The sequence below is a fragment of the Neophocaena asiaeorientalis genome, unplaced genomic scaffold (assembly GCF_003031525.2).
Source record: "Neophocaena asiaeorientalis asiaeorientalis breed wild unplaced genomic scaffold, Neophocaena_asiaeorientalis_V1.1 scaffold95, whole genome shotgun sequence".
Taxonomy (NCBI): Eukaryota; Metazoa; Chordata; class Mammalia; order Artiodactyla; family Phocoenidae; genus Neophocaena; species Neophocaena asiaeorientalis.
In genome coordinates, this window is record NW_020174924.1 from 783,234 (window position 1) to 803,084 (window position 19,851).

At 40.2% G+C, this 19,851-nt stretch overlaps 2 protein-coding genes across 5 annotated transcripts in view; both read right to left on the reverse strand.

Annotated features, from left to right (window-relative positions):
- CHD8 (chromodomain helicase DNA binding protein 8) overlaps window positions 1-1,834 on the reverse strand; it is a 57,012-nt gene extending 55,178 nt beyond the window's left edge. The window contains exon 1 of one of the 3 annotated variants that reach the window (XM_024761255.1): window positions 1,741-1,834. The gene's annotated coding sequence lies outside the window, so the exon portion shown is untranslated. The remainder of the gene's footprint in view (window positions 1-1,740) is intronic. The other 2 variants (XM_024761261.1, XM_024761257.1) reach the window with 2 other exon arrangements.
- Window positions 1,835-4,060: 2,226 nt separating this feature from the next.
- The window catches only part of RAB2B (RAB2B, member RAS oncogene family), a 16,336-nt gene continuing 545 nt past the window's right edge, over window positions 4,061-19,851 (reverse strand). Inside the window, exons 2-9 of one of the 2 annotated variants that reach the window (XM_024761275.1) lie at window positions 19,678-19,749; window positions 17,231-17,298; window positions 11,053-11,135; window positions 10,749-10,841; window positions 7,105-7,216; window positions 6,443-6,511; window positions 6,213-6,299; window positions 5,644-5,722 (exon numbers count right to left, since the gene is read on the reverse strand). In XM_024761275.1, the coding sequence (XP_024617043.1) occupies window positions 6,240-6,299; window positions 6,443-6,511; window positions 7,105-7,216; window positions 10,749-10,841; window positions 11,053-11,135; window positions 17,231-17,298; window positions 19,678-19,749 (557 nt within the window). In that variant the 3' untranslated portion in view covers window positions 5,644-5,722; window positions 6,213-6,239. Of the gene's footprint in view, window positions 5,723-6,212; window positions 6,300-6,442; window positions 6,512-7,104; window positions 7,217-10,748; window positions 10,842-11,052; window positions 11,136-17,230; window positions 17,299-19,677; window positions 19,750-19,851 lie in introns of both variants that reach the window. The other variant, XM_024761274.1, reaches the window with a different exon arrangement.

The following is a 19,851-nucleotide window of genomic DNA, read 5'->3' on the forward strand; positions in this document are numbered from 1 at the left end:
AGTACCCATGTACTGCTCCATCAAATCCCTTATCCCAATCCACTACTCTTTTACTACTGCAGTTTTTTTGTTTGTTTGTTGTTGTTGTTTTGCGGTAAGCGGGCCTCTCACTGTTGTGGCCTCTCCCGTTGCGGAGCACAGGTTCCGGATGCGCAGGCTCAGCTGCCATGGCTCACGGGCCTAGCTGCTCCGTGGCATGTGGGATCTTCCCGGACCGGGCCACGAACCCGTGTCCCCTGCATCTGCAGGCGGACTCTAAACCACTGCGCCACCAGGGAAGCCCACTACTGCAGTTTTAAACCTTCCCCCAAGGCTGTCTTTACACACACAGCTACCCTCTCTTTGGCCAATGTCCTTCATCTTGCCTTGCAGACCCACTGGCATACCGCTCTTGCGACCTGACTTCTCAAATGAAAAATGTTGTTTTCCTTGTCATAATTTTTCTTTTCTTTTAAGGGGTGGGATAATCCAAAATACTTGGAATGAGAAGCTTCCCTTGTTCTGGCCCTAAGAGGCTGACCATAGTTTGTTCTGACAACTATTTGTTGATTAACAGAAAAGAAATTCCTAAGCAGAAAACATTATCTAATGAACTAAGAGAGAACGTTATTCAAATCACAAACTCACCTTCTAGCACCTAAAGTGCCCCACACCAGATAGGACCTCACATGATTCTAAGGATAACCAGTTAGAGAATCCCCGACTGAACTGACAGGTTCAGAACAACATGAAGAGTAAACAATTTGTGGATGCTAATGTGATGGTAGGGTGTAGTAGACAGATAATGCAGCTCCTCTGGTGTTTGGGGCGCTCCACTATGTCTATTCTTTAAAAGAAAAAGACATCAAGTTCTAAGTCTTCGACTTCTGGTTCCCTGTGCTCATTGAAAAGAGATTGGCTCACTAAACATCTATACACCACTATTCACCTCTTCCTTGAAGACCTTAATCATTTAGGACTGACCCTTAAAAGGTAGGAGCTGCTGCATTTGCACAGCTGCTGCAATGGCAGGGAAATTTCCTGCGACACTAGAGCCAGGTAAATAAAGAAATTGTATTCGCTCCGAGGTAGGGGGAGGGGTCTTCTGGCACTGAAGACTTTACATAATGCAACAGAAAACCAGTGAGCTCTGCAGACTTGTCAATGGAAATGCAAGGCTTGAGCTTCTCTCTTCCCACATCTCTGAACACGTCCAAAAGCCTGCTCTGCTCTCCCAAAGATCCACAGAAATTACACCTAAGAATGTAAAACAATCTCCACAGGCTCACCCCATGCTCTCTGACCCACCTTTATTGCTAAAATGCAAAAAAAAAAAAAAAAGGAAGAAAAAATCCCTAACCTCCCACTTCTGAGTCCAAAGTATGGAGTAACCAAACGGAGCCGGGGAGTTTTCCTTCCTCTGAAGGGGAAAAGAGAACAAGGAGCTGCCTCAAATCTACACGATACCCAGCAATGCAATGACAAGCCCTAAAAACTTCACAGGGGCCGGCGCAGCCCCGTTCGCGGCTCGGCCCGACTCGAGCCCCTCGGCCCGGCAGCCGCCCTCTCCCCCGGCCTCTCACAAAGGAGAATGGTTCAGTCCAGAGCATCACCCAGCACCTGATCCCTTACAATTGGGGGACGGGCAGAGGGCGGGGGCGCGAGGAGGAGAATGAGTTATGGAAGCCAATTCTAAGAGCCTCAGCTTTTGCAAAGACTCTTGCACCAGCACTGAGCGGCGGGCGTGAGCGGAAAGCCTACCTGAACAAGTCCTGGCGCTTCCTTTCCAGCCAGCGTTTCAATTCACCCTTTCGGAGAACAAGGCGCCTTCCGGCGGAGCATGGCCAGCCCTCGGCTCAATCTAGCTTGCTAGTAGTCCATTCTCCCTCGCTCCGCCCAACTACGCTCCCACCCACCAATGGCAGGGCCTACGCCCCGCCTCTTCCAGCAGGGTAGTGTGAGTACTATCCAGGAAGTCTCTTGAGGGTGGGAGGGCCTAAAAGGCTGAGGCAACCACAAATATGCCTGATTGAAAATAAAATTTGGCGGTAGGTCGACTCTGACGGCTCTCAGTTCACGGACTTTCAGATCTTTCGGTATCTTTTCTTGATCCCCGCCGTTGGGGGCGCTCTAAACGAAAACAACGTTTAGTTACCTGTTTCTGGGAAGCCATTTTGGATCGGGCTGGTGCCTTAGGGCGGGGAGGAGGAAGGAGTGCTTAAGGAATTTGAAGTCCCTCTCGGCGTTCTGTCGGACTACTTAGGTGCAGCCCCCATGTACTGTCCTTTAGATGATCAGAGTATCCCTCAGTCACGATGGGGAGAAAATCTGGAATAGTGCTGAATGCGCTTGGAGGCAGCCCCCACCCTCTCTCTCATACGAGGGAAGCGATCTTGACCAAATCAAAGAAGCAAAAATGCATTCTCGGAATGAGTGGATTTTCCGAGTTGCTGGGATAATCCTCTGGAGACACCTCACTCCTCAGGATAGCAGCATAAGATCAACATAGGTTATGCATCTATTCTAGATGCTTCTAATCCTTATGCTTCACGTGCAAGGTTTCCAGTATTCTTTGACGGTACAGAGTACTGCTAGTTAGTTGGAAATGAACAGGATTCAGGGAAGAATTTCAACTTTTTTTTTTTTTTAAAGGCCTATGTTCATTAATAGACCCAAACTACCTGTGACTACAGATAGAGAGCAGAAGTCTTAAAGGTGAAATTATATGCAAGGAGGAGGGGCATTAAGAGACTGCCTTAGAAACCGTGGCTGCAGAGTAATGTTCTAATAACTGCATTTAAATTGTTAATAATTTTAGTGTAGGTGAAATTCTCTTGCCCTCAATGAGATTTTTCCCGTGTTTTTTAGTTTAAATCTCTACTGCTATTACAACTTGCTACAAGAAGTTTTTATTTTTTTGAATTATTGAATGAAGGGAATCTTTCCGTATCATTAAAGTAATTTCTCAAGGAGTAACATTTGCATGGTCATACATGGTGGGAGCTCAGAGACCTTAAGGAGTCACACGAATCAGTATTTTATCGCAGAAGTGATTAAACTTGGCCAAATACATTTCTCTGTATATTGAACAAAATCTGTTGGCCAAATTAAACTTGATGTTAGTATTAGGGCTTACCAGAACAATATATCTGTCTGTAAATGCGTAGACAGATATGATCTTAATTACTAAGTTTCTAGAATGAGAACATATTATCCTTCTGCTTATTTGATACAAAATAAACCTACTATCTAAAGAACCAGTTAATAAGCATTACAGAAAGGGGAATGGGTGTGCCTGCTATCCTCAATGATCTATAAATAGTAATGATTTAGACTGCTATAAATATGACTTCCAATAGTCCTGGCCTTCAAAAACCAACCAACACCCATATTACCTTATAACTACTATTCTTCACATGGGAGTGGGAGATCCACTTTCTATAATTCTTCATGACCATTTCATTCAGAACATCAGCAATGATCAACACAGGTCATGAATTTGCCCAGGTACTTCTGTTTCTCATGCTTCCCTAAAATTGGTGAAATACCTGAGTATAGAAGGTTATCAGTTGTTTGGATAAAATAACTGGATGTGGGATTCAGATCAAAAAGATACACTCTAAAATATCAAAATGGTATCCTTTAATGACTCTGAAAGCAGCAGCTCTAGGCAGAATGCTATCTCTGATCAGTGCTCTGATTCATCCCAATCACTAAAGGTTTTTTTGGTTGGTAAAGGAAAACTCCTGTATGGAAACTATTAAGTTATATTTACTTTAGTTCTGTCCCTGTTGTGAGGGGGCAAGCCAAATTCAACAGCCTCAATCCCTTGTAGAATGTGGTAGGATTTTTCAAAAACAAAACCAAACCAAACGATAATCAAAGCAATACTCCAAATGCCTTCCAACTTCCTGTGGTGCACTATTAAATAATACCACTACTACTGGGGGCAGAATCCTGTATAAAATGAATGTATCTTAAGGAGGCTTCTTCCAATACCTTTGATACAATTCCCTAGAAGGAGAGAGTATCTACTTATGTTTGGGATACAATCAGAAATGACACACGAAATGTCAGCAGCTTGGATACATGCATATATTTAATTATGAAACAATTCATCAACAACAAAAACAATGAGGAAAATTCACGAGACCTCAGTGCTGTGGAAGAGAATGGGACATCAAGTCAAAATGATATAGCAACTGGCCCAGAAGGCTGCATGATTAGTGAAGCTAAGGCAAAGCTGACTAGGATAGAATTATATGCTCTTGAAAAGGAGAATGGCTGGAGAAGTATCCACTCATTTGACTGCTTGGAAGCAGGCAGCCTTAGTGTACGCTGCATGGAATGGAGGTGAAGGGCCGGGGAAGGGAGAGAGAGGAGAGGGAAAAGAGCAATATAGAATCCAGGGTAAGCAGGTGGAAGAGATTGAGATAGAATTACAAAGAGATGACGCTAAGGCCTTTTGTTTCCTCTGCAGCCTAAGATAAACCTGTTCCAGGTCTTTAAGTATGTCAGTCAAATTCAGTGATCACAGGAATAGCACTAGGCACCGAAGGAATGGTGGAGGAAGCGTTTTACAAAACTAAAAGGATAACACGGTTACTACTCTCAAGGAGCTTACAACCTACATGGGGAGACAGGTTCCACACACAAAGCTACTATAAAACATATTTACAAAGCAACATAAATACAAATAAATATACATATGAATAAACAATATATGAAAGCTAAAAGGTACTATGTCAATAATTGTTCAGAAGTCCCTAGGTCAGTCAAAGAAGGCGTTCTGAAGGAAAAAAATGTGGACTTTGAATATAATGTTAGTGGAGAGTAGGGCATGTGCAAAGGCATAGGAGTGGAAGCAAATATGCCATGTCCAGTAAGCAGATTAGCTTGACTACAATAGAAAGTCTAAATAGGTCTTCTTAAGAAGTGTGTGTGATGAAACAGTAGGAGTCTATTTGGTGAAAGACACTGACTTACGAATGTTAGGTCTGGTCCCTAAAACAAAATGAACAGGGAAAGATGTTTTCTCTAGGTAATGATAGTAAGTGGCTACAGGTCCAGGAGCAACTCCACTGCTTTCAAAATTTTATAGTTACTCTAAGACAGAGAAACTAGTAATGGGATGATGGAGAAGTATTCAGCATCCTTGAGCAGTTCAAGTAGAAGGAACCACTATCTGCAACACATCTTATGACGTGGCAAGTGAAAAATTTCAATGAAATCCCAAGACTGAGGATCTATAGTCAAAAGGCCAGCTGGATCCCAGTAATCTCAAGTGCTCAAGCAGAAGGTCCTAGACCATTGTTACTAATTCTTGGTGGGGAGTAGATTGTATATGCTTATAAAAGAATTTATTTTTGAACTACCATGACAATCAGCTTTGATCCTAACATTTTAGAAATTAAAATAGAAGGATGAGAAGAGCCCTAATCTATAGGGAATGCTCACGTCCCTGAAGAAGGACAGGTCAATAAGGGCCCAAATTCTCCCCTGGTCTTTAAGTGGAAAGGCAAAACATCACACCTTGAAAAGAGGCTTTTCTCAGCCAAAGCAAGTAAGACCTCTTTCTTTAAGCCTATTGATCTGAAGCTGTTCCAGGAAGGAAAAAAGAGTCCAGGCCAGATGTTCAGCAGCAGCCAGAGTCGGACCCCATGTCACGAGAGCTCCGCTGGGAGGCACTGGGTCCCACTGACGTTGAAATACACTGCTGGGGGCCAATCTTGATGCCATTTGCCTGTAGAAGAAAAGAGGCAGTAGTTCCCACCTCAGTGTGAAAGTTAAGTGGGAGAAAGGAGAGGGGTAAAAGGAGAAATCATGAATCACATTTTCTAGAAGTAGATATGGCCTTGGCAGGTAACCGTGCACTCTAGCCAGACTGCTGTGGAACAGTAATCTGTGACAGTGAAGATGAGATGACCAGCTCTGGTATTATCGATGACCAGAAGTGGCTTTCGTGCCCATTTTTAAAGTGACTGTTATACTTAAGTTTCATAGCTATGTGCAGAATCAGGATGTGATTAGGTTAAGAGTAAGAGGAGGTAAAAGAGAAGTGGCAGCATATTAGCATATAATCCCTTTTTCTGTTTTGACCCCAAATTTGCTTTATAGAAATGGCCGCACTGAGCAATTAAGAATCACACTTCCCCAAGCTCTGGAATAGTAAAAAATAGTAAAAAATAGTAAAAATAGTAAAAAACTGAGAAAATCTCCCATAACGTATAAACCTTTTAGATCACCGATTAATAATCTCTTTAAGCATTCTGGGTCTCAGACTTGAGAAAAAACGAAAAGGATGACAGGTTTCTGTGTACCTACATAAAAAAAAAAAATCAAGTATGAATTGGCATAGCTTCAAATAGTATCATGTTAGATAGGAAGTGCTTACATTCTAGGGAGCTTCCTATCCTGTTTAAGACAAAGCAAAGTTAATTGTCAGACCCCCACCCTATCTCACCTCATTGTGGACATCAAATAAACCCTGCTGGATCTTCCTATATATTTCTTTGGCTGTGTTAATGAAGGCCTAAAGGAAACATAAACCATAGTATTAGGCTCAAGTTTAGGTAGAGAGATTAAGAAAAGAGAATACAAATATTATTCCTATTTGGATTTCAAAGGTGAATTAGGAAATATTAGGAGAATGGAGTAAAAATACAGATGGTCCCCCAAAGGCCCTGTAAAAGCCATTGAGAGTAGTTTCAAAAAGAAAAAGGGGATTCTACGGTATTTTGGTACTGACACACGATATACCTAGGGTTCCTAGGCTGGTACCCTCTGCAAATAAAACAAACATGCTCTCTTCTCAGTTAGTTACTGAAGATACAGTCAGTATCAGGCTTACGAATGACTAAAGTAGAATCCATTAGTTCTACTGATTTACAAATAACAGTAGTGTCAATCCACACTTACCAATTAATGTTACCTAATATAAAAGTAAAGCCTTAGGAATCAAAGAAAAAGAAATGGAAAAATTCCCTTAAAGGGAGACATATGGTCACTATGACCGTAAGACATCCTTTTCTTACCCATGTCTTATAAGGGAAGAGAATTCTGAATTAAAGGACAAAGATATGGTATAATCTCTGAAAACTTTCCCTACTTTTTCCCAAATAGTACCTCTTCAACATTGCAGGCTGTTTTGGCTGACGTTTCCATGAATATAAGTCCATGCTCCCGAGCAAAGGCCTCCCCCTCTTCTCTCTTCACATCCCTACGGGATTCTAAGTCACTGCAAGAGATTAATTGGGGAGAAAACTGAAAAAAGATCCAAGTGAAAGAAGAAACTCTTGTTCTAAAAGAATCCCATAGCTGTTTCAACTGCCAGTTAATCCATAAAGAATGTAGATCCTGCATGATGTTCCTTGTATAGGGTTACTGATTTCTGTAGCCTCTTGAAAAATATTCTTCAGATCAGATTCTTGACAGCTGCTGCATGGTTGAGGATAATACCTTACTCTTATTACAGAGAAAAAGGTTTATAAGAGGTTAGGCAAGCCCCCTAGTTACTCAAGGTCTATGCCTTATGCTGCTTTTTTGAATGAGATCCAGTTAAAGCAAAGGAAAGAAGAGGAAAGGGAAATTCCAGTTACTGGAAAGTAGAAAAGTCATAGATGTCAAATCCCATAGTGATAAGCGTCTTCCTCTTTACTAGAATCAATCTACAAGAAAGAAGAGAGAGAGCGAGGAATAGGGAGAACACAGTTGCCTTAACACACACTAGTCTCATTATTAATGTGTGTAATAAGTAGCAGCCTGCCACCAGGGAAATGAGGGATATGGATAAAATTAGGTGATACTGGGCTTCCCTGGTGGCGCAGTGGTTGAGAGTCCGCCTGCCGATGCAGGGGACGCGGGTTCGTGCCCCGGTCCGGGAAGATCCCACATGCCACGGAGCGGCTGGGCCCGTGAGCCATGGCCGCTGAGCCTGTGCGTCCGGAGCCTGTGCTCCGCAACCAGAGAGGCCACAACAGTGAGAGGCCCACGTACCGAAAAAAAAAAAAAAATTAGGTGATACTGAGGATGTGAAGACAGAGCCAAGGAATGAGAAAAAATAAAGTGGCATGCAAAGGCTTTATGCAAGACAAGATAAAAGGCTGCAGAATAAGGCAAAGGTGAACTGCCTGATTTTCATTTTTCTAATTGGAAATTTTCATTTGGGAGGATTCCACTTTTTCACCATAAAAAAAAAAATCAAGGAGTAAGTCCATTAGAGAACAACAAACCTACAAAATGTAGATTTATTATTCATCAGCTCTGTGAAGACCAGGGAAGAACTAACCCTAAATGGCAACGGTCCAAAATTTGTACCTCTAGCCCAGACACACCTCTAAGCCCCAGATCAGTTTGTCCATTTGTCTGTTCTTCATTTCCACTCTGATGTGTAAAAGGCACCTCAGAAGTACATCAAAATGAAATGTCCTGATTCTGTCCCAAGCTTCCACATCTCCAGAAATGGCACAAGCCAAAAACCAAGACATTATTAACACCTTTTCCTCCTTCACTCCAAATACCCTATCCACCCCAAAGCGAGGTACTCCAAAACGTACCTTAAAATCATACTTTTCTCTCTCTGTGTCATCGACCTAGTCTAATCCACCACTCTCTCACTTGGACTGCTGCTGCTGAGATCCACGTCAACCCTTGCTCCCCTCCAGGGTGATCTTTTAAAACCTAATCAAGCTACTTCTCTGCTTAAAACTCTTAAATGCTTCCTACTGTGTTTAGAATAAAATCCAAACTCCTCTCTCAGATCAGTAAGTGCCATGATGAGATCTGGCCCCTGCCTTCTTTTCCAACTTCATCTTGCACCCTTCCCCTCTGATTTAGTCCAACCATACCAGGTTTCTTTCAACATTTTAAACTTATCGAGCTTCTTTCCAGTTTAAGGCTTTCACACAGCTTTTTACCCCTATTTGATACTTTTTAAAATCTTTGCCCACTGAACTCTTGCACATCCTTCAGATTCCAGCTTAAATTACAACTCTAAATCAAAAATAAGTACCCTGGTACTCTTTTTTATAGAGCCCTTTTTCTTCCCCTTCGCTGCATTTATCATAATTTGTAATCAGATACAAATCATTTTATATTCAATAACTATGTCCCCATTGACTGTAAGCTCCATGGGAATGGGGGCAGGGCTTTGTTTGCACCTTGCACACTCAGGGTCTGGCACAATGTCTAAGACATAACAGGTTTTCCATAAATTGGTTGAACCAATAAATGAGTACAATTAGTCTGTGGCCACAGTTCTCAAACGATGCACCTTTGGCACTTCTACAAACTCACAAGGGTGCCACAGGTTACTTTAAATATTCAAGGGAAACACAGCAACACTCAACATCAGAACACCAAATAAATTACAAGCTTGATATAACTGGCAACGTCACCATCAGATCCTGACAGATCCCATTCAACATTTGCACATCTTTGCGAAGCTGACTTTTTGGCAGTTGCTGTGACAAAAAGCAAACCCTGCACGAAAATCAATTTGGAATGGAGAGTGGTAGTGTCCAATATTGATTCCAAGGTTTGAGAAGCTGTGCTGTCATTATGGTTATTTAAGAATGAAATAAAAAATTATTTTTCTTTTAATTTATGTTTTTCATTTTTCAGTTAGTTGTTATGACAAAAATACGTGTTATGTTGTTTAGATTTATTTAATAACAAAACTATTAGGTATGTCTTTTGGCCTATGGGTGCCTTAGAAAATTTATTGAGAATAACAAGTGTTGGTGAGGATGTGGAGAAACTGGAACCCTTGTGCATTGTTGGTAGTAATGTTAAATGGTGTAGCCACTATGGAAAACAATACAGCGGTACCTCAAAAAATCAAACAGAATTTCCATAAGATCCAGCAATTCCACTTCTGGGTATATACTCTAAAGAACTGAAAGCAGGGACCCAAACAGATATCTGTACACCCATGTTGACAAGAAGCATTATTCACAATAGCCAAAAGGTAGAAGCAACTGAAGTGTACATCAATAGATGAATAAACAAAATGTGGTAAATACATACAATGGACTACTATCCACCCTTAAAAGGGAAGGAAAGTCTAACACATGCTACAATATGGATAAATTTTGAAGATGTTATGCTAAATGAAATAAGCCAGTAATAAGAAGACAACTATTGTATGATTCCACTTATATGTGGTGCCTAGAATAGTCAACTTTATTGAGACAGGAAGTAGAATGGTGGTTGCTAGGGGCTGGTGGGATGGGGAATGTGGAGTTACTGTTTATGGTAACAGAGTCTCAGTCGGGGAAGATGAAAAAGTTCTGGAGATGAATGGTGGTGATGGTTACAGAACAATGTAAATATACTTAATGCCACAGAACTATCTACTTAAAAATGGTTAAAATGGTAAATTTTATGTTATGTGTATATATATATATATATTTTTTTTTTTTTTTTGCGGTACGCAGGCCTCTCACTGTTGTGGCCTCTCCTGTTGCGGAACACAGGCTCTGGACGCGCGGGCTCAGTAGCCATGGCTCACAGGACCAGCCGCTCCGCGGCATGTGGGATCTTCCCAGACCGGGTCACAAACCCGTGTCCCCTGCATTGGCAGGCGGACTCTCAACCACTGTGCCACCAGGGAAGCCCTGTTATGTATATTTTAACCACAATAATTTTTTTTTTTTAACTGAGACACTAAATGTACCTAAACTAAAAAAGTTTAGGGCCCAAATGATCCAATGTCCACAGAGTACCTAGATGACTCCTGGTACTTATTATTTATACAAATAAAATTTTACCTCTTATTCCCAATCAGCATGATAACCATGTTGGAGCTAGAGTGCTGCCGGGCATCCTCTAACCATGAGGTCAAGTGGTTGAAGGTTTCACGCCTACAGCAGAAAAGTTTAGAAAGTGGGTCAAAGGCTTATTTCAAAACGCCAAAGCAATTCCAAATGTATGGGAAAAGGGGGAACATTATATGTGTAAAGAAAAATATTAGAGAGGCCTTTCCTCTTTAGCATTCTAACTAGATTCAGTAGATAAAAAAGGTATTGAGAACAGAGGAAAGAATCTGCCTCTCACCCACCAGATGTTACTCACCTTGTAATGTCGTACACCAGCAGTGCTCCGGCTGCTCCCCTGTAGTAGGAACGGGTGATAGAACGGAAGGATTCTTGTCCAGCCTTTTCCATCAACATGACAACAAAAAAATCCCAACAAAACCAGGTTATTTCCAGAGAAATTACTTGATCACATGCCACTCTAACACAAAGGACTTAATTTTACAAAAGAACTTCTATTAAGAAAAGAGGGGCTTCCCTGGTGGCGCAGTGGTTGAGAGTCTGCCTGCCTATGCAGGGGACACGGGTTCGTGACCCGGTCCGGGAAGATCCCACATGCCTTGGAGCGGCTGGGCCTGTGAGCCATGGCTGCTGAGCCTGCGCGTCCGGAGCCTGTGCTCCGCAACGGGAGAGGCCACAACAGTGAGAGGCCCGCGTACAGCAAAAAAAAAAAAGAAAAAAAAAGAAGAAAAGAGAATTAGGGAAAAGGACACCTGACTGCCCAGGGAGAAGTCCAGGTGGGAAATCAATATTTTTCAATGACAGTGCAATGGATATTTTGGGTGGGTCAACTCTTCCTATGAGACTGTCCATCAAATTGCTGAATGTTTAGCATCGCTGGCTCCCCGTCGCAATGCTAGTAGTGCCCCACAGTGTGACAGTCAAAGACATTCCCATACATTTCCCAATATCCCCTAGGAAAGAACTGGAAACAGAACTAGAAACTCAGAGTATTTTCAATCCCATATGATGCTGAACATATCACATTAACCTTTCTTTTCTGTTTCTATTCCTTTATCTATAAAAAGGAAAATTATCTTAGAATGCCAATGCCCTGTCTAATGGAAGTTTCCTTTTGATGGATCAATGTAGAAAATTAGATACAAAACACTTAAATTGGACATATGCTGATTAACCTTTAGTGTTCCACTAATAAAGGCAGGACTACCAAGATGTCCCTTGCTGGGATCTTGTCATGGCAAACAGGAATAACAAATAGGGAAAGAAGCCCAGGGCCCAGGACAGAGTTTTCCTAATACAAACCCAACTGTTTATACTCTAATCGCATTTCCAACTGGGGCCAAGATATTAGGTTTTATTTATAACTGAGCAATTTATTAATTCCCCCATATACTGGATACTTTTGGTTTCCTGATGGAAGAAGTTTTGGGGTTTTTTTGGGGTTTTCATTAAAGGAAGCAAAATCATCTAAATATGAATACCCTGAGTACTGAATCTATCCTATAGGAAAAGTTTTCATATTCTTGAAATTCTTTATCCTCATATTCCAACATAAAGTTTAGGAAGGAAGACTACTGTTCATAATTTAAAGATAGGAAAACTAAGATGTGGAAAATAAATAGCTTTTTCATAGTATAATAACAATAACAGTAATGATACGAATTATATCACAAATGGGAAAAATTAGGCTCAAAGGACAGTTCAGTAACGGGCCAAAAGTTATAAACTCTATATATGTTGAATCCATAATTCAAACTTAGGAGCTTAAGCCACATAGCACAGGGAGATCAGTTGGGTGCTTTGTGACCACCTAGAGGGGTGGGATAGGGAGGGTGGGAGGGAGGGAGACGCAAGAGGGAAGAGGAATATATGTATGTATAAATGATTCATTTTGTTATAAAGCAGAAACTAACACACCACTGTAAAGCAATTATAATCCAATAAAGATGTTTAAAAAATAAATAAATAAACTTAGGAGCTTAGTACTTCATAGCACAAAAGTTTGTTTTCTTAGACATTATTTCATATAACCTAAACCCGGGTTTGAAGGTGAGAAGAGTGTTCCAGTACACTAATTCTAAGGTTACTTTTCCAACAATACAAGAATCTCTTACTATAAGAATCATACAAATGGGACCTCCCTGGTGGTCCAGTGGTAAGGAATCCGCCTTCCAATGCAGGGGACATGGGTCCGACCCCTGGTCGGGGAACTAAGATCCCACATGCCGTGTGGCAACTAAGCCCATGCACCTCAATGAGAGACCCCGTGTGCCGCAAACTACAGAGCCCACGCACCCTGGAGCCCACGCACCACAACTAGAGAGAGAAAACCCACAGGCCACAACCAGAAATAAGCCCGCACGCCACAACAAAAGATCCCGCATGCTGCAGTGAAGATCCCTCATGTCACAACTAAGACCCGACACAGCCAAAAATAAATAAATATAAAAATATATATTTAAAAAAAGGAATCATACAAACGTTTTAATGAGTTGCATACCTATTAGAACAACAAAATCCAAAAATAATTTTAAAGAAGTTTGTTGGTAATATTAACAAAACTTTAAGATTTAAAACATGCTTTTTCCCTCCAAGAGTTCACTTAAATTTTATTTATCCTCTAATGGTTTTACGTCTTAAATTATTTGATTCCTGTTTTTCTTTTTTTCTTTTTTTTTTTTTTGCTGTACATGGGCCTCTCACTGCTGTGGCCTCTCCCGTTGCGGAGCACAGGCTCCGGACGCACAGGCTCAGCGGCCATGGCTCACGGGCCCAGCTGCTCCGTGGCATGTGGGATCTTCCTGGACTGGGGCACGACCCTGTGTCCCCTGCATCGGCAGGTGGACTCTCAACCACTGCGCCACCAGGGAAGCCCCCCTGTTTTGCTTTTATCTTACTTTTTCTCGTCTTCTGCTATGGTTGAAAGCTTCCTTCCTTGTGGCCTTGTAGGAACTAAAAGGGAAAGTCTGAGGGAGGCCTGTGTTATGGTTGAATCATATGGCAGCATTTAACTTTAGCAGATGAAAATAATTACAGTGGGCCATCAGAAATGCTTTTTAAAATCAAATCACTTTAAATCTCAAATAAACAATCTAACCCTACACTTAAAACAACTAGAGAAAGAAGAACAAAGAAACCCCAAGTCAGTAGAAGGAAAGAAATCATAAAAATCAGAGCAGAAATAAATGAAATAGAAATGAAGAAAACAATAGCAAAGATCAATAAAACTAAAAGCTGGTTTTTTGAGAAGATAAACAAAATTGATAAACCCTTAGCCACACTCATAAAGAAAAAAATGGAGAGGATGCAAATCAATAAAATTAGAAACGAAAAAGGAGAAATCACAACCGATACTGCCGAAATACAAAGGATTATAAGAGACTACTATAAACAATTATATGCCAATAAAATGGACAACCACAAAGAAATGGACAAATTCTTGGAAAGGTACAATTTTCCAAGACTGAACCAGAAAGAATTAGAAAATATAAACAGACCTATCACAAGTAATAAAATTGAAACCATAATTAAAAATATTCCAACAAACAAAAGTCCAGGGCCAGATGGCTTCACAGGCAAATCCTATCAAACATTTAGAGAGAAGAGCTAACACCCATCCTTCTCAAACCCTTCCAAAAAATTGCAGAGGGAGAAACACTCCCAAATTCATTCTACGAAGCCACCATCACCCTGATACCAAAACCAGAAAAAGATACCACAAAAAAAAGAAAATTATAGACCAATATCACTGATGAACATAGATGCAAAAATCCTCAACAAAATACTAGCAAACAGAATTCAACAATACATTAAAAGGATCATACACCATGATCAAGTGGGATTTATCCCAGGGATGCAAGGATTCTTCAATATATAGCAAATCAATCAATGTGATACACCACATTAACAAATTAAGGAATAAAAACCATATGATCATCTCAATAGATGCAGAAAAAGCTTTCGACAAAATTCAACACCTGTTTATGATAAACACTCTCCAGAAAATGGGCATAGAGGGAACCCACCTCAACATAATAAAGGCCACAAATGACAAACCCACAGCAAGCATCATACTCAATGGTGAAAAACTGAAAGCATTTCCACTAAGATCAGGAACAAGACAAGGCTGCCTACTCTCACCACTCTTATTCAACATAGTTTTGGAAGTCCTAGGCACGGCAATCAGAGAAGAAAAGGAAATAAAAGGAATACAAATTGGAAAAGGAAGTAAAACTGACACTGTTTGCAGATGACATGATACTGTACATAGAAAATCCTAAAGACGCCACCAGAAAACTACTAGAACTAATCAATGAATTTGGTAAGGTTACAGGATACAAAATTAATGAACAGAAATCTCTGGCATTCCTACACACCAACAATGAAAAATCAGAAAGATAAATTAAGGAAACACTCCCATTTACCACTGCAATAAAAAGAATAAAATACCTAGGAATAAACTGCCTAAGGAGGTGAAAGATTTGTACTCAGAAAACTATAAAACACTGATGAAAGAAATCAAAGATGACATAGACAGATGGAAAGATATACCATGTTCTTGGATTGGAAGATTCAATATTGTGAAAATGCCTATACTACCCAAAGCAATCTACAGATTCAATGCAATCCCTATCAAACCACCAGTGGCATTCTTCACAGAATTAAAAAAATTTTTTTACAATTCGTATGGAAACACAAAAGACCTCGAATAGGCAAAGCAATCTTGACAAAGGAAAATTGAGCTGGAGGAATCTGGCTTCCTGACTTCAAACTATACCACAAAGCTACAGTAATCAAGACAGTATGGTACTGGCACAAAAACAATAAAAAATGGGTGGAAGACCTAAATGGACATTTCACCAAGGAAGACATACAGATGGCCAAGAGGCACATGAAAAGATGCTCAACATCACTAATTACTAGAGAAATGCAAATCAACACTACAATGAGGTATCACCTCACACCAGTCAGAAGGGCCATCATCAAAAAATCTAGAAACAATAAATGCTGGAAAGGGTGTGGTGAAAAGGGAACCCTCCTGCACTGTTGCTGGGAATGTGAATTGATACAACCACTATGGAGAACAGTATGAAGGTTTCTTAAAAAACAAAAAATAGAACTACCATATGACCCAGCAATCCCACTACTGGGCATATACCCTGAGAAAACTATAATTCAAAAAGAGACATGTCCCACAATGTTCATTGCAGCACTATTTACAATAGCCAGGAAATGGAACCAATCTAAATGTCCATCAACAGATGAATGGATAAAGAAGATGTGGCACATGTATACAATGGAATATTACTCAGCCATAAAAAGAAATGAAATTGAGTTATTTGTAGTGAGGTGGATGGACCTAGAGTCTGTCACACAGAGTGAAGTAAGTCAGAAAGAGAAGAACAAACACCGAATGGTAACACATATATATGGAATCTAAAAAAAAAAGTGGTACTGATGAAACTAGTTGCAGGGCAGGAATAAAGATGTAGACATAGAGAATGGACTTGAGGACACAGGGAGTGGGAAGGGTAAGCTTGGACGAAGTGAGAAAGTAGCATTGACATATATACACTACCAAATGTAAAACAGCTAGTGGGAAGCAGCCCCATAGCACAGGGAGATCAGCTCAGTGCTTGGTGAGGACCTAAAGGGGTGAGATAGGGAGGGTGGGAGGGAGATGCAAGAGGGCGTATGTATATGGCTGATTCACTTTGGTGTACAATAGAATCTAACACAGTATTGTGAAGCAATTATACACCAATAAAGATATTAAAAAAAATCAAATCACTTTACTTCTTAATCTCAATCCAAGTTCCTGAACCAAAGTTTGTGAGCCAATAAGCTAGAAAGAGTGAGCAGTTCAATCTGGGTTGGTGTGCATCAGTCTGAGGTATCTTTGTCCAACCCCAGTAAAAATAAAATCTGAAGCAGCAAAGAATTAAGATGGAGACAAAGAGAATTAACAGCTTTCTAATCTCCCCCAAACGGAAGCATCAGATTATATATAGTTTCAAGATATATAATCCATTCCTACAAAGTCAGATAGGCTCATTTCCTAAGAATCAAAATGCATTCCAAAGTAAAATACAAATGAATTTGGGATTTTTTTTTTTTTTGGCCGTGCCACGTGGCTTGTGGGATCTTAGTTCCCTGATCAGGGATTGAACCTGGGCCCTTGCAGTGAAAGCACAGAGTCCTAACCACTGGACTGCCAGGGAATTCCCCAACTTGGGATTATGTAATCAATATTTTTACTAGAGCAAACTCATATATTATTTGGGTAATTTAAAACAAAAAGATATGGCATTCAGAATTTGTAACTGTAACAGATGGAAGTGAAAGCTTCCCTATCTCTTTGATTTCACTCTTCTACTACCCTGATCTCCACCATTAGCCCCACCATCATAGCCCTTTGCCCCTGCATCAGCCTTTAGTGTTATATTCAGGACTAAAGTATTTTTGTTTCCTCTCACCGTATCCCAGATTTGCAGTTTGATTTGTTTTCCATCAATGTTGACCATACGGGCCCCAAACTCCACACCTGTCAGTGAAAACCGAGAGAAAGAATGAACAACAGCCATGTTGAATGAGAGGTTCATGCTTTTCCTCAATGTGCTAAAGACTCATCCTCTGTCTGCACTTAGTACCACTAAGCACATTACAGCTGCCTATTTGCTCCAATTCATTTTGTGCTCCTTGAAGTTTTACTTACCTTCTAGAATTAAAAACTGTGCTCTAGATAATGACCTTGGAAATATAACCAAAAAGCAGATATGGGGATAAAACTAATTAAGAAATCAAGACAAAGGTGAATAAATTTTTAGCATTATTATTTAATGCTTAAATGTTATTAGGTAATGTTTAAGTTTGTAACTTTTTTAAAAACTTATAAAAATTTTGAAAATATTTACTAATATTTTCTCAAAGTCACTCTCTAGTCCTCTATATGAAACACTATTTCTTTTTGCAATTCTAGAATTTTTGTTTTAGAAAAGCACCTATCTAAGAAGTAGGTTCTCAAGAATGAAACATTTCAGGTCTCCAATAATTCCCAGAGTTCACTGGAAAACAGCCTTCCTCCTAGGAGTTTGGAAACAGATAGTCTGATAAAGATTTTGGTTTACCTGGCATTCAGCTTCTTTCAAGGTTATGTCAGGACAAAACTTAAAAATTGAAGATTACTTACATTAAAATTACTTGATGATAAGTCAAACAATTTGTCCTATTTTCTATTTTTATACAGTACTTTACTCCAGGACTTCTGATTTCCAAGTAAGAAAGAGCACTAATCTAGCTTCTGCTATTCAGTGGCCCCAGGCACAATGTGACCAGAATCTCAACTCTAAAGTTCTGCAGTCAATAAGACAAATTAAAAAATTGCTTCTTACTACTCTGGACTGCTTCATCAAGAATAGTGATAGTTACTAAAAAAAAAAAAAAGTCACTAATTTTGTTTTCTTTCTGGACAAGAAGAATGGAATTTCAGTGGGGAAGAATTAAAAAATAACACTTTTGTCCCCTTTTATGCAACTTGCTCTAATTACACAGAAACCTTCATATTTTGCACATATTTTCTATCTAACTGCCTTGTTTATCTTGGCACAGAAAACTGAATTCAGAAAGAAACACAGCCTATACTGGACTCTGGGGAAAACTTGATTGATCACTTCATTCCCCTGTTTTGAAACTTGTTTTGAAACTTACTCCCATTACCTTCAGGTGTTTCAAAATTTCATCCCTAATATATTCTCTTCCCGCTCTCCACTTTAAATTCCATGCTCCAACCATATTAAATTACTTTCAGTTTTCCAAATGTAGCCTGATCTCTGTTATTCCTGAGCCTTTGCACATTTTATTCCTTCTTGCCCTGATCACTTTTCCCTCATCTCTACAACCCCTTTGCCTGGCAAACTCCTGCTCATTCTTCCATTTTCAGCCTCTCTTGATAGAGGTGGTACCTCTTTTCCCCTTTTGCAGTTGAAATTTACTTGTCATTATCTGCCCCCAGCCCCACCTCCTACACTGGACTTTCAATGTAGGCACAGTGTTTGCCTTGTTAAGCACTGTATCACTAGCACCTAGCACAGAGTAGTTGTGCACTTAATATTCATTTGCAAAAATATTTTCCTGTTGATACTATCCTCTAAATCCTTTTCTAACCTCATTAGGTATTTCTGAATAAGTCCTTTGGGCTCAGTAGTAACTTAGACTTCCATAAGGTGTGACTTGGAAGTGGCAATATAGTAAGAATAGGAGCTAGGGATTTTATTCTGAAACTGCATCTGCATGGCAAGAAGACTAGTTTTACACATATATTTTTTGGGGGGCTGGAGTTATGGAGATTATGGGGAAAGGGTTGTTAAAGCCCCAGCAGGCCATGCCTTATCACAAATACGTGGAAGATGTTCATACTTCCCAGGATCACCAGTGTGTCTCTGAACTCTATGATTCTCTTTTCTTTAAAACAAAAGTTATTAGTTCCATGTACCTTTTAATTCTAAGTCTGGGATGGGTCTTCAATTTGCTTCCTGCTTTCCAACACACACACAAAATCTATATAGCAGTGATTACTTTGAAAAAACACATGTGAGGTTCGCACTAATTTACCGCAAAGCAAGGTGAGTTTTTGAATAGTTATGTTTCCGTGGGATTTTCCACAGACATACAAATTGCATTTGGGAAAACAAATCCTACAGCAACTAATCCATACCTCACGCTCATCTCTAAATTTAAAGTTACCTTTCAATTACTTACTCCCCATTTATCAGCATTTGATTAGTCACACTTCACTAAACATAACTTTAAAATAGTTCAAAAATAGGGAGAGGTAACTTTTTACTTCGAACACCAAAGGCTGCTAACTTTCCACTTTAGTTCGCCATATTTCATAACCTATTCTAGGACAGGTACATGCATTTACCTATTGTGAGGTCGTGGACAGGCTGGAACCTCTTGTCTGTAAACTGCAGGAGGAGACATGACTTCCCCACACCTGAAAGAAGAGGACGCGCGTTCTAGAAGTTACGCCGCCCGGGTACAGTCCAGTGTCGGGGCGTCCGGGACTCGGGAAGGGGAGCGGAGAGCCCGGAACCCC